Genomic DNA, 14,385 nt, shown 5'->3' with positions numbered 1-14,385 from the left:
AACTGCAATAACAAACTGTTAGCTAACCAAAAAACTACCAATAAAAGTCTTTTCAGTACTGACCGAAACAACAGACAATCCAGTCAATACAGAACACACACAAACCTAAACTATACTCCTGACTAATTTTGAAGAGACAGCAGTTGCAGCCATTCTGAGTGATTCAATAGCACCGATTGGAGGCTTTGAAATCTTAAGAAGTTAGCACAATGTTCTGCAACCAAAGATCTCCAGCTAAAAAGGAAAAGCCAAATGCAGCAGTAAACTGGGACCAATGCAGCAGCCACTGGAGCCACAAGTTCATTTTTTTAAAGCAGTATCAACCTGGTTTGTGCTAGGCTTAACTTCCCAAATAATTCAATGTGCGGTCCTATGCAGACTTTGCAGTAATCTAACAGTATGCAAACTTCAGTCGCTACACAGTTTAAATATTCTAAAATTTTAGGATTTATGAAATATAAAGATACAACTGTTGATTCTATTGATTTTTGACTTTAAAAAGCAGTGAAAATGTTTCACTAAAATAAAGAAGTCTCTATACCTAGCAGCACCTAAGCACAATACTAGCAATTAATCTTTGTAAATATGAGGAATTTTGATTTAACATTACCTCTCTCATTGCCCTCCATTAAACATACATACAGCTTTCAATGTCAAATCAAATATACACAATTTGTACCACCATTAACACAGTTAGGACCTTTGCAGTCTGCAGGAGAAAGTAGCGGCAAAGAAACAACTTAAAGCAACTTTGTTTCCAAAGTTGGTTATTCCATTACTTTGTTACATTTCTGTAAGCTAAACCACACACAGATCAGAGATGTCTGCTCTTAGACAGAAGACAAAACAGCAGTTAAATGAAAATACTGTGACATGAAATTTAAGGCATGTCAGTAAACAAGAGGGGGAAGCCACAGCTGAAAGCATTAAACTTACCTATATTTCACTTCTCAACAAGAAAGTCAGATTTTATACACTTCACTTAATACTGACAGTAATCACCTAATATTTCTTTTTGGCTCCTTTATGATAACACAGAAGAAAAAAAAAATCACTTTTCATGTTATTGCCTATAGATAGAAGGTCAGGAGAGATATTTTGGTCACATGTATACAATCAACAGGTCAAGAAAGCAAAAGGAAAAGTTACATACCAAAGTCCATTCTGTCTTTTTGGTTTCTCTGAAGCAAACCCAACAGCAGGTCAGCCAGGTAAGTTGATGTTTCCCTAGGGATACTGCATATAAAAGGAAGCAAAGCATGCATTAAGTTTCACACGTGCATTAAAAATGCATACCGCGTTAAATCTCAGGAAGTCAGCATTCTGCCACGTCCCTAAGTCTTGACTACACATGCTCCATAGCCTTAGTATAGGACACTCAAAGCAGCAAGATACAATGAAGGCAAGATGAAACGTGAGTCACTGGTATCATACTATTTTCTTGTCAATATAGCAACATCAAATATTTTTATGAATCCCAGGCATTCCCAAAGATGAAAAAGTGTTCAATCAACAAATGTAAGTAACAGGAAAGGCCATGGTGACATACCTAGGAATCAAATTCCTGTTCTTTTCATAAAACATTCTCAAATCTTGAGGACTATTGGCCTGTCAAATAAAAACGTACATTAATTAAAGCTCAGTTTAATGGAGAAAGTAGCTATTGTACCTATGCACACATACAAAAAAAAAAGGCTTTTGCATATGGGCATTAAAGGAGAAAACACCGAGCACAGCCCTGACTTCACTATTGAGTATTCTTATACACTTGCCCTGGATTGAACATGCTCATGTCAAAGACTAAGTACAAACAACTTCTCCTTTGGTATCCTCAAGCTACCTGGCCTTTCAAGCATCGACACTCAGACATCACTACTTACTTCTGTTTTCATGCCTAGAAGGAACAGTCTAGGAACTTCCATTAGACTGTGAAGAGTAATAGAAAGAGGAAATGGGAAATAAAGTGTTACCTGAAAAGGTGGTTTTCCAACAAGACACTGATAAATCACTGTTCCTATGCTCCACAGGTCTGCTTTAGCATCGTAGTGTTGAGACATAATCACTTCAGGGGCCTGGAAAGTGCAGGAAAATCTCAGAAGGAAAAGCAAAAAGCAAAGCCACGGCAACAGAAATTACACACAGTGGTATTAACAGACAGCAACTTTTTGTAAAGAGTAAAATATTTTAATACAAAATATTTAATAGAAAATGCGAGAATTTTAGTCATTGCATGACTTGAAAGGTAATAGTATAAGACTATCTGAAATGAAAGTTACATATCAGAAACACAGAAAACTAGAAATATTGATGTTCTAAAGAAAGAAGTTCATGATCTATACTTATGGGAATAAGAAGTAAGCATTATTTACTTGGTTGGTGCAGTCCTTCTGTGGGTAAGTAGCCAAGGATTTCACAATGAATACGATTATCACCATATTAAAGTATTTTACATATCAAATATTTTCATTTAAAGTTAATTTTTATAATCTTTAATATTATCTTAATATTTTGATTTTAATCAATTAATTTAGTATTTTAGTTTTACAAATTAAATATTTTACATATTGAAAAACAAGACATGGGAAAGCAAAATGATTTTCCCATGACCACACTGCACAGCAGTGGCAGTGCTAAGGACAGACAGCTCAGTGCTGAAATGACTACCACACTACTTAAAAATAATGGCAATTAACTTCAAATTGTTTAAAAAAGGACAAAAAAAGAAGCAAAAAAAATAAATGAATAAATCAAACCCCACATTTGAGAGAATATATATAAAAGAAGTGAAACAAACACATTTAGTAGTTTTTTTTTTTTTTTTTTTACACTACTGATGTAAAGATCTTATAGAAAATTACCAAATACAGGCTATTTCCTTGGAAAGGGATAAAAAAAAGTATGTATGTGGGAATGAAACTACTTTATGAGGCAAAAAATTAACACTAAGGTGTATTGCCTTTTTTGATTTTTCCCCCCTGCAGCACTAAGAAATGTTTAATGTCTCTCATTCCTTTTCATTTCAACAATCAAGATCTTCAAATCACAAGAAAAAAAAGAAGCCAGTAAAACTACGGAAAGGTAAATTGCATGCTGCCCCTAATACTTCCAATGCAACATTAGGCATCTGCCAATGTGCCAGCCATAAATTATTTTGCTCTCGTAGTAGAATATTTGAGATAAGCCAGTCTGAAAAATGCTGCCACTCACCATATACATAGGTGAACCACACAGAGTTGCGGCCATCATGTTGCTATGCAGATAACGAGCAAAACCAAAGTCAGCTGTGTAAAGAAACATTTGTCAATGAAAAGAAAGAATTTTCAAACTTTGGTAATATAGGAATGATCTTTTCTGATTGAAATCTGCTACAATCATCAGTTAGGAAACAAAAACTAGGCATAATATATAGCCATCTTCATGGAATTGCAAAATCTGCATTATATGCTGAAAGAATTATCTTCTAAACAGCAAGCCAAGAAACAGCAGTGGCATCATTTGTACAAACTGCTGCTCAGCCTTCTCCACAGGTGCAGAGCATGCTGTCTGGCATCAGTAGGAAAGGATTAAAATCAGTGGCTAAATATAAACGGTTCATTAAGAGTGATGAATATACTATCTGCTTCAGTGAAATTACTTCAGGTAGAAGTTTTAGATATCCAACTTCAGATGCCTGAGCTTCCATGTAGGCAACAACATCTGAAATTATCAAGTAAGAGCAGTAAGAGAAGAAGTTTTCGGTGATGTTCAGAAGATGGACTGAGTTGGAACTGACCTCAGAATTTGGTTAAGCAAAAGCACAGACAAGAAACTTGCCAAAACCAAAGTCTTTTCATAAGGACACTTAACAGGGAGAGCAATGAGAGATTAAAACCCCTGAAGTCTCCCACAAGAGGAGTTTGGTAGTACCCTGAACAGCTGCCACCTCTCCTCAGTTACAATGCCAAACCTCCTTCTGTCAAAAATAGGTCATAACCTACATTTTTAAACTTTTCAAAAACCCTTAGGAGGGTCTACAATAAAAACAGCCCAGTTAGAACTGTGACTGGAGTCTTGCATACAGTTTTGAAATGGGCTAAAGGCTACTCAACATTTCAAAGGTTACAGATTTGTGTCTAATTAAAGTAGTTTAATATTAGAAACATCAGCTTTATAGTGGCAGCTTTTTCCTACAGATTTAATCAAAAGGGTCTTTCTGACTCATTTTTTTTATACTGAAAAACCACATTACAGCATAAAGCTCATTCTGGACTTACTGACTTGATTTGCATCAATTTAATACACAACATAGCCAGTCCACCCTCCGCGTTTTAACTACAAAGACACTTCTGAGCAGGGAAATGACTCAGTAATGATGATTTACCTTCAGATCAGAGAAAAGCACATTTACCTATTTTGATGCGTATGCCACTGACACTTGACTTCCTACGACTGGCATAAGACAGTAAAATATTCTGTGGTTTAAGATCCCTATGAATGATTCCTTTACTGTGCAGAATACGCATAGCTGCTGCAATCTGCTGGAGGAACACTCGGATGGTATCTTCGCTGAGAGTTCCTTTAGCTGAAAATAACACACACAATAGCAGACGAGAACATATGTATCATTATTTTGGGGCAAAAAGCAACAAAATTCACAGAGATAAATGTCAAAACAATAAAGGCAATCAAATCATAGTGAATTATATTCAAAATAACCCAATTTCTATCTTTCTACAAATGTATATTATTTTAACAATATATCCAAGTTTTACAATAGTTACTGTACTCTGAATTATCTGCTTTTACAATAGTTTATTCAACTCAGTAGCATAATAATTTTAGAACATCTTAACCACTATCAAATCCTAAACTCTCTAAAAAGAACCACAGGAGCCAGTGAAATTAAAGAACTCCCACAGTTTAAAACACTAAATGTATCTGTGATCGTGCTACAGCCTGAAGCTGAAAACCTGTTCTTTCTTTAAAGAAATTGATATGGGGACACAGACAACCACACTGCTCACAGATTTTATTCATGATAAAATTTATTTTGAGGGGAAAAAGGTATACTTTGGAAAGTCTCTTCAGAAGTTATTAGCTCATTCTTCAGTCTGAAAATGTACCGAATGCAGGAGCTGGGTTATACTGTATGAGTCTTTCCAAGGATTTTAATGGGAAGTAAATTAGGCTTTTAATATACACAGTTACCATAACAATAGCAGCTCACAAAAAGATTCCTTAAACATGCCGCTGATACAGAGGCAAGCAGAAGAATATTTTCATCAGAAAAATGTGGAGATTAATATATCTCCTCAAAATTTTATTTGTAATAAGGATTAGTTTGAAGGGTGGCAAAGAAAGTAGGTGGAATCAAAAACCAGGAGACGACCTTACTACCTCTGAATGCAACATTCCCAGCATCGGTTCAAAATTGTTCCTATAAAGCAGCTAACATAGAACTGATTAGTGAATTCAATTAATCATATAGAGAGGATACTTTAAAAGCGCACCAGAGTAAACAAGCACCGTGGATTCACAGACATTTCATAAACAGGAAAATTTTTAAACCACAAGCAAAAATTTCAGAGAAACTTCAACGGATTATACAAACATAGAATATAAACATGTAATGCAATAGCTTCCTAATAGGGAAATACAGAAATCAATTACCTTGTAAGTAATCTGCCAAATCCCCACCATTGCAGTACTGTTAAAAAGAAAGGTTTTTTATTCAAAATACAAGGTCTGAAACACTTGCTGTGATGATTTTTGCTTTCTAATCTTTTCAATAAAATTAGAAGACCCTTTCCAGCTGTTTAACTTTGTCAATTATTTGCAATTACTAATTTGAGGTGTAACACCTTCATTGATGCTTATAGTATCATAAAATAAAAATGAATTTATGGTACAAACACTGCTGATAAACTTAGGACTGCAGAGAAAATTAATAATCTAGTTTTCAGAATTACCTGTTATTTTGCAGCTATGCAAAGGATTTTTTTTCTTCTAAAAATCATTTTTTAAAATCAACCAGAAAGAAACACATACGCTAACACATACCTCCATCACCAAAAAGACAGAATTGGGCATTTCCTAAAAGAGACGAAAATTCAGTTTAAGAATGTGACAAGACAGAGCCTTCAACACCTGCATTAACCAGTATATAATACGAGATTTTTCAAGTCAGATGAGAGATCTTATGTTAAAGTCACTGTGGGTAGCAAATAAATGTTTACTAACAATCAATTGCAGATACAGATATTCCTTAAGGTTTTCAAGTTATCAAGAATATATATTGAAATCAACACTAAGTAAAGCCAGTTTTGTCAGGCAGAACTAGACAAAAACATAAAACGAGCATGAAAAAATGAGAGCCAAATGGCTTCACAGCAAAAATTCTCTTTCCTGAGAGGGAATATTACACTCAAAACCTGCTGAAGTGTCAAGTGATGTTATTTTATAAGAAGGAAAACCAAAAGTTTATGAGAGTTTTGAACATTAACTCCTAAGCTACTGCCAAACATTGCTGCTGTTCACATGATTGTGATTAAAATGACACCTAATGCACACACAACTGCATGAATAAGTAGTTTAAATGAGCCAGATGCGTTAAGGTTAATTCAAGACTACATTAGGCTGTTTCATTTTCTGGAAGCGTTTAGTTTAGCCATTCTCATCTGTGTTACAGAAGGACACTTGAGGGTTTTTCCAGCTCAGAACATCGAGCACTTTACAGATTTGTTTACATTTTGAAATTAGTTTCAAAGAAAGCATGTTTCTAGGAATGTTAGGCAAATCTGTTGGGAATGAAGGGTGCGCTCCAACCAACATAGAATATTAAAGCAGCAGTAGATCACATTTCAGGAAGTCCCAATTGTTCAATGTTTCTGTAACAGCTGTGGCCAACATGAACCATAATTTGAAATCCTATAAATGCCTCAAAACCCAAGTGCCTTTTATCAGGAAGGGAACACATTAAAGCAAAATACACCACCACTACCACAAATACCTGTCCTGTAAATTACTGACAATACATAATTATAAATCTTGTTTCTTTCTACACTGTTCCTTTGCAACAATTTCTCCCAAGATAGAAACTCATCTTCTTTCAGGAACTCAAGGATGTCAAACAGTAACCCATATCTGGAATTAGCTTTCAAGTTGTCTATCAGCACTAATTAAACTAATTCCAAACAACTTTCATCACTTTGCCCAGCAAAGGCCAGTCTTGTGTTGAAGAAAAAAGAAAGAAGCCAAGACACCTGCTCCCACTCCCATCTCTGACATACCGGCACTGCAAGTGCCAGTAAAGCCTCCCTGACACCTTCCTCAGAGCTCGACAAAAAGACATCAAGCTGTAATCATGGGAAGAAATTCACCATTTCAGAATGCTCTGAAATCTTTGGAACAGGAATGATATAACAAAGTGAGCAAACAGAAAGCTATCACCACTTATCATTAAATTCTCTTGTACTTCAGCCTGTAACCGACCAAGTGATCCCCTGAGCTCCCCAGTGATCAAACCCCAAATTCTGCCAGCTGAGGAGCACTTCTCTTACAGGACAACTGCCATGTGTAAAATAACAACACTGTTAAGAGGCATGGAAATCGTCTGTTCTCCAGTGACAAGAAGAAAGCTCAGCTATTGGATTTCCACCCAAACATAGCAATCCCATGAATCAGAAATAGATGTTCCACAGCGTCAGCGCCTCAGCTACACAACACACTGTACAAAAACAGCAGCTTACTGCAGCATGTAGTGCTCAGCTCATGACAGACTTGTATTCATCACAGAACTAAGAGAATGTGTTGTCTGGATTGTCTTGGACACAAAGTCCTTTCAGATGAAGCTGCTCCCTTCCAAAACACAGAGCTGATCTGCCCCGTCATACCAACCCTCACCTCTCCAGGCGAGGAAACCAGAACCTACAGGTGAACATATCACTTAAGTCAGAGCAAATATGTCACAGCACAGTTATTTTGGCCACCCTCAGGCAGCTGGAGGAGCACACAGAGCCGGATAGTCTGTGTGAAAAGAAGATCACAAATGTATGTTCAGATTCGGCAGAAACAGGGCCGTGTCACACCAAGCCTGCACAGGCTTTCTTCTGCCAGCCACCCCCGAAAGCAGGCTCTGCTGACTCGTGTGTACAGGTAACGACATCAGTTTGGTATTTGGGTTTGGGAAATCAGGGCAAACTGGCAACAGATTATAAACCCTGTATCAAATACCCACCCGCCACAAATCCTCTATACAGTTTTAAATGAATGACTGAACTACCCCGTCAAATCTCTGTTGGGATTTCTAAATCTGTCCAAATGAACCCCTGAATATTTAATTCCCATAAAATGTTGGTGTTCAAAAATCTGTATATATCACATTAAAGTTTTAATTAAAGCCTTACCCTGGCTACAGTATTATCAGAGTTATTTTGAGAGTATTAACTAAAACCAAATACTCAATTAGGGTGATTTGGTTGTATATATATCAATTCCATTTATAATGAAAATATAAAATGTTTACTATAATTTACTCTAAAAGTTTAGATTTTTATTCAAATATTATCTGCTTACACCATTTAAAATTTACCCACCATATTCAAATTACCCATTCTAGTCTATTCTCCAAATACCTGGGACTTGCTCTACAACTTACTAGTCACTGAACAGATCACCAAGGCTTTTAAAACCCAACATGCAGCATTCTTAAAAAAAAAAAAAAAACTCATTTAATTATTTCATTATATTATCTTGGTTTTATCCTTCATAATTGGCATTTTCAACTGGAAAAGGGAGCTTCTCAACAATACCACTTAGGAATACGAAAAACAACCAACACTACATACCGTTTCCAACTGCTGTTTAAAGAAAGTCGTTCCTACAGACTACACCAGGTTTTCCTTGGCCAGCACTACTCAGCTTTTACTGATGGATATTATTGATTAACAATAGTCAAGTCATTGGGTTAAAGTCATAGTAAGAAGTAGAGTGTTTTTATTGTGGATTGGATATATATCTTTTTAATTTTTATTTTTAAAAATATCAGATTAGAGGTTTCACAAAGACATTTTCCTAGCCTGGTCAAAAGCTGTATTTAATTGGTACTGCAGAAGAAATATTTTGTGCAGTATGGGTACCGAGCTCCCCAGCCACACTTGATCCCAACTTTAACTCACAACCACATGCACTTTTCAACATCCCACCAATGCAAGCAAAACAGCTTCAAAACAGCTGAAGTTGTTCATCCCTTCACAGTTGTTCACATTTTGCATTCCTGTTCTTGCCCAGCCTGACTGGGAATATGATCTCTGTTTTGGGAATACATTCAGAAAACACAAGTCAATTCTGTAGACGCATTTTTCCCTAATAAATTATTTTGCTGAAAAATAAAGCGATCCCTATCATCATTCTCCAGATGAGCAATCCCTGTTGACTAGCTAGGCAGAGAAAAGTGCTCAAAAAGGGAAAGATAAGTAAACCACCACGTTTCAGATTTAACGTTCAGGAATAAAGCTGACCTAGCAAGCTATTTTAAACTGCTTCTTGAAACAGATAGCAACGCTTTCAAAAATTTACATTCACATACAGATCATAAAATTATAACAGCTGGAGCTGCTCTGGCCTACACTTCTACCTAGAAAAATAATCAAGCAAAACAAATGTATGCCGTGTTTAAACAATTATGGAACATTTTCCCAGCATACCTTGCCTTATTTACTCAAAGTTTTCCTGACAAAAACCTACTTTTACTTCTTATTCTGAATCGAAGTTTTACTTGCAAGATAAAGTAGAAGATAACAAAGGTTAATAGGAAACCATTTTACAATTCTGAAAGCTAACAGGTAAACCTACCAGACAAAGGTTAGGAGGCAACATATTTGCCAAAAATTGCCGTGTTTTAATCCCAGACTTCCCACAGTTGTCTCAAGGGATGTGAAGTTCCAACCCAAATCACAGGCTCAGTGCAGTAGTTCCATTTAAAAGACATTAATTGAAAAAGAAGTCAAAACATTCATGGTTACTTCTGACAGCTGTTTTTAGAACTCTAGCACACTGGCAGAAACATACCCGAGATTTCTTTTTGGATAGGAAGTCCTCCTTTAGAAAAAGATAAAAGTCTGCAGTGAGTATTTAGTGAGCTGCCAAAGGAGAAACCGTGGCAAGTAATTAGTTACTCTGCTTTTGCTCAGTTTGTAGATTCTGTTTAGCTGCAGTTTATGATCTGAGTCCCAAGAGCATGCAAGTTAGCCTGACAGCTTATGCATTGCTGTTATCTGATTTTCTGACATGTTAATTTGTGCTATGTTTACTTATTTATTTTTTGGCCAGGAACACACTCCTCATTTTTTGGAGCATTAGATACATTTGGCAAAAGTTCTAATGATTTAGTGAAAAGGGACTGGTCCAGATCTTTTTAAGGCTATTTCTGACTGCATTACAGACACACTCACTTTGCTTTACAAGTGCACTGCACCGGCAGCTTCTAACATGTTCAGCTCCGATCATGTCCCAAGGCCTGAACATTTTGTTAGTTCTGACTAAATGTTAAGTCTCGGACTAAATGTCAGTTGACACGTGCCCATAGGATTCAAATAGCATGCACGCTGCCAATTATTCACATAAAAGAGCAATCAGCCATGGGATATGTACCACAACAGCAGTACCACTCATTTGCTGGTATGTGAATTGCTGTACTTAAGTAATATGTATGGGGGACAGTGAAAGAGGCTGGCGACTGCACAACACAAAGGAAAGGCAAAATTGTTCACGGCACACCAAGCACTTAACATGATCAAATACTTAAAGATCATCTGAAACAGTTTTGAAATACAGATTACAGCATCCAGGCATAGCAAAGGAGCTAAGTACTATGTAGCAACTCCAAACCTTTGGTTCTGGTGGTTAAAACAAACTGACTGGCTATTCCTAACTTTCAACACCTAGGCTAGTGTCATTCCTTGCAGACTGATATTGTTAGCCACCTTCCAGTTTGCACCAACTACACAGTGGTATTTCAGAACCTATACGTTTTCTAAAGGGCAGGATTCTCCTTTTTGTTTAAAAACATTTGTCGTGTGGCAGGGAAATACAAACCCAGAAAAATGGTCTGGAAAGCACGTTTTCCTATGACTACATCCATGCACAGTAAGGATGGATGCTGTCAAATCAAGAGGCCTCAATCGAACAGCTGAAGAAAAAAAAGACATTGAGACATCCTCATTTAAAAGAGGATGGTTCAGAAACAGCTATGATGAGAGCAAGGAGGCAATCAAAGCTGTGACACACCAAGATCAAGAGCACACACCAGAATGCCTGAAGCCACCGCCTCAGGAAACATGCAATACGACCAGACCAGCTGGAGTCCTTGGGTAACCCAGCCAGGAGCACTTAATCCCTTTGGTAAAACAGGAGCCATAGATAAACACCATTCCGTCTACAAGCATCCCTAGTAGGAACTGACGGGCACTTGTATGGGAAAGGCTGAGAAATAGGCACCAAAGGATCACTGGCTTTGTTCCCACTAGCTTTTGCTGCTTTCAAGGACAGGAGAAGCAGCTGCAGTTATTTTGTCTGCTCTGCGTCAACGAGCTAAGACGAGAAACAATTCATGTTCAGATACTCTTTCTCCAGTAACAAACTAGAAATTCGTTCTCTCTAAACTACTGCTCAAATAGCAAACTTCAGACTCCATACAGCGAAGACCAATTCATTCTTCTAAAGCGCTATCTCCAAGATACATTACAGGCTTTCATCCTGACGGCTGACATTCTAAAGAGGTTTTGAATTAAATTATTTGCTAAAACAGGCACTGTCTGGCACTGTGTGAGATTAGTTCTACTCGGCACACACTTGGGATCATGAACTGCAGAAAACTGTAAATTCGTGGCCTAAGTATAGCACATTCCAAATAACTTACTGATACCTTCACAGCGCAGTACAGTATTTTATCCCAGGACCACAATGCACTTCATGCTGCTGAGTAAGAGGTTATTTTAGACTCCTTTTGCTTTTGAGAAACAAGGCTCCATCTCCCCAATTAATGTGATCCAAGACTCTCAGATCTTCTTTTGCAGGATGAATGATATCTCACAGCACCACCACAGGACAAGAGCTGCATTCCTATACCATTGCAGTGACTCAGGTGGTTTTTATTTTTCAAAAATACCAACCTCCTGCCCAAGAAGGTAAGTAAAAAATGTCTCAACAGGTTATGTTTTAGAATCCATCTATTGCACTCTGCTTTTTGCTTCATGAAATAAGTAATTTCACCTTGACAGGTGAGCTGCATTTTTTTTCCAAAGCCCTCCTACAGCAAAACATTTGCCTCTCACAGATTGAAAGCTCATATTTAAGCATGTCCACAAATGCCTTCAATCTCAGAACCATTCATCTCCAAACTCAGTTTTGTGCAGCTCCCTGGACTTCTGAGCTGGCACAAAAAACATACTCTGCTAACATCAAACGCATAACTGCAGACCAAACCTGCCAGAACCGCACGTGACCACCTTACGGAAATTGAGGACAATTATTGTGCTGGCAACAGAACAAAAGATTTTAATGCTGACCAATACATATTCAACACTAATGGCACACCAGTTCTTTTGGGGATGTCTCCAGATGAACGGTCATTTCCAGTAATTTAACTTAGTGGACCCTATATATATTAAGGAATATAAAAAATGGCGTTCATAAGAAACTGAAGCAACAGCACTGTAGGTTTTCAAGTGTTCATATCCTATCGTTAGAATGGCTCACAAGTTCTCCTTAGATCCAATCAAAGCTTTAACAGTGTATGTCTTTTTATTACACTCACTTGTGTGACTGGTCGCAGATGCAACAGGAACACAACCATAAATGACCAGAGATGAAAGAGAAGGAATGTGTGTAATTACCTCATGTGAAAACAATTCTAAATGAAGCCTTTTGCAATATGTAAAATATTAACTACCCTTTCTTTCTAAAGCTTAAAAGATATATTTCAAATTGCTATGCAGGCTTACAGCTTTAATCTCCAAGTACCACCACTGAGCACAAATAATTTCACCTAATATTGTGAGATGTAAAAAATATTTATTATTCATTGCAATTAATACACCTTTTTTCACTTATTTTTGCCACTTGCATTGCACACCAGCTTTTTTTTTTTTTATCTGAACATTTGGTACAACAAACAGTTCTTCAATTATTCAGATAAATGGTCTGCCTAGGAGTGCATTTGAAATGTGAGCATTTAAGAAAAACTTCAGACCAGCAGATCTATAAAAATAAAACATACTCCCAGTCACACTGAGGACTCCCTACTATGACACAGACCCCACTGGCTCCAGCATAGAGTAAAAAAAATAGTTTCTATAACTTAAATATTGTTTAATTTCCTAAATTCTTATCTACTACACTATATGTCCATGTACACAATACTATGACAAACAAAAAGAGCAGTACATGCTAGAACATGAAATGCTAGAGAAAATTAGTAGGTGTAGCAGCCTACTAGACATGTGAATGCCTTGCATAGTGTTCATTCTTGCTGGGTTATAAATTAATATAATCATACAAGTTAATGACGTATAATATTTCACAAACAAAGCCCTGTGCAGAAAGGGAAAAGCTTATTTGTGCAAGTGTCACATCCTCTGGACCATATTTTGCACAGCAATTTCTTCTATAGAAGTAGCACTATACTGCCAAGCCTTATGTTTGCCATGAATGTATTTGAAATATATCCAAGGTATGAGACAGTTTTTCCCTTCTCTCTGCTGTAGCTGTTCTTTTTATTGAAGTGCAATGGCCAGTGACAAACAGGAACATCTCAAAAGGAGAATAGAGGGCTGACCAATCATAAAGTACTGTCACTTATATGGGCACCCTTTTCTGTGGTAGAATATAAAAGCATGAAAAATGTGTTTCTAAATTACTTTTAGGTGAAGAAATAAACAAGTGTATAGCTCTGTCCTTTCTTCTCTTGTGGATGTTCTGTATAGAAATAATAAGAAACGAGAGCTGCTCCAAAGCTTCAATTTAGAAGTTGATGTTAAATCATCACAATACATTATATCTGGTCAACTACCTTCAAGTGGAGCTGCAAAGCTTAATAAGTAATCTTCACATGAAACAACTGTAAATGATAAATCCAAAATTCAGCTGCTTACTCACACGCCAACATCCTCCGTCAACAACTCCAGTTTCTTTTAAGGTGTGCATATACACTAAATTCAGGATGCTGACAGATTATTTCCATTTAGTATTACTGAGGAAAGCCTGGTCTCTTTGAGAGACTGCACTTTCCCTTTCAGAGCAACTAATATCATTCAAAATGCAGAGTTCTGAAGTCAGGACACGAAAAGGGAAAGGAAAGACCTCAGGAAAGAGTGTACACATCCAAATGGGAAGTTTTGAAGCATAATC

General features: G+C 36.9%; 1 protein-coding gene across 2 annotated transcripts in view; it reads right to left on the bottom strand.

Moving 5' to 3' along the window:
- The window catches only part of ULK2 (unc-51 like autophagy activating kinase 2), a 39,814-nt gene that overhangs the window by 20,927 nt on the left and 4,502 nt on the right, over window positions 1-14,385 (bottom strand). For both annotated transcript variants that reach the window (XM_048074248.2, XM_066979744.1), the window contains exons 4-10: window positions 6,040-6,072; window positions 5,650-5,686; window positions 4,388-4,561; window positions 3,208-3,281; window positions 1,971-2,072; window positions 1,550-1,608; window positions 1,154-1,236 (exon numbers count right to left, since the gene is read on the bottom strand). In XM_048074248.2, the coding sequence (XP_047930205.1) occupies window positions 1,154-1,236; window positions 1,550-1,608; window positions 1,971-2,072; window positions 3,208-3,281; window positions 4,388-4,561; window positions 5,650-5,686; window positions 6,040-6,072 (562 nt within the window). The remainder of the gene's footprint in view (window positions 1-1,153; window positions 1,237-1,549; window positions 1,609-1,970; window positions 2,073-3,207; window positions 3,282-4,387; window positions 4,562-5,649; window positions 5,687-6,039; window positions 6,073-14,385) is intronic.

Source organism: Anser cygnoides, chromosome 18, assembly GCF_040182565.1.
Source record: "Anser cygnoides isolate HZ-2024a breed goose chromosome 18, Taihu_goose_T2T_genome, whole genome shotgun sequence".
Taxonomy (NCBI): Eukaryota; Metazoa; Chordata; class Aves; order Anseriformes; family Anatidae; genus Anser; species Anser cygnoides.
The sequence above is the reverse complement of the archived record's forward strand: the minus strand, read 5'-3'. Positions and strand labels throughout refer to the sequence as shown.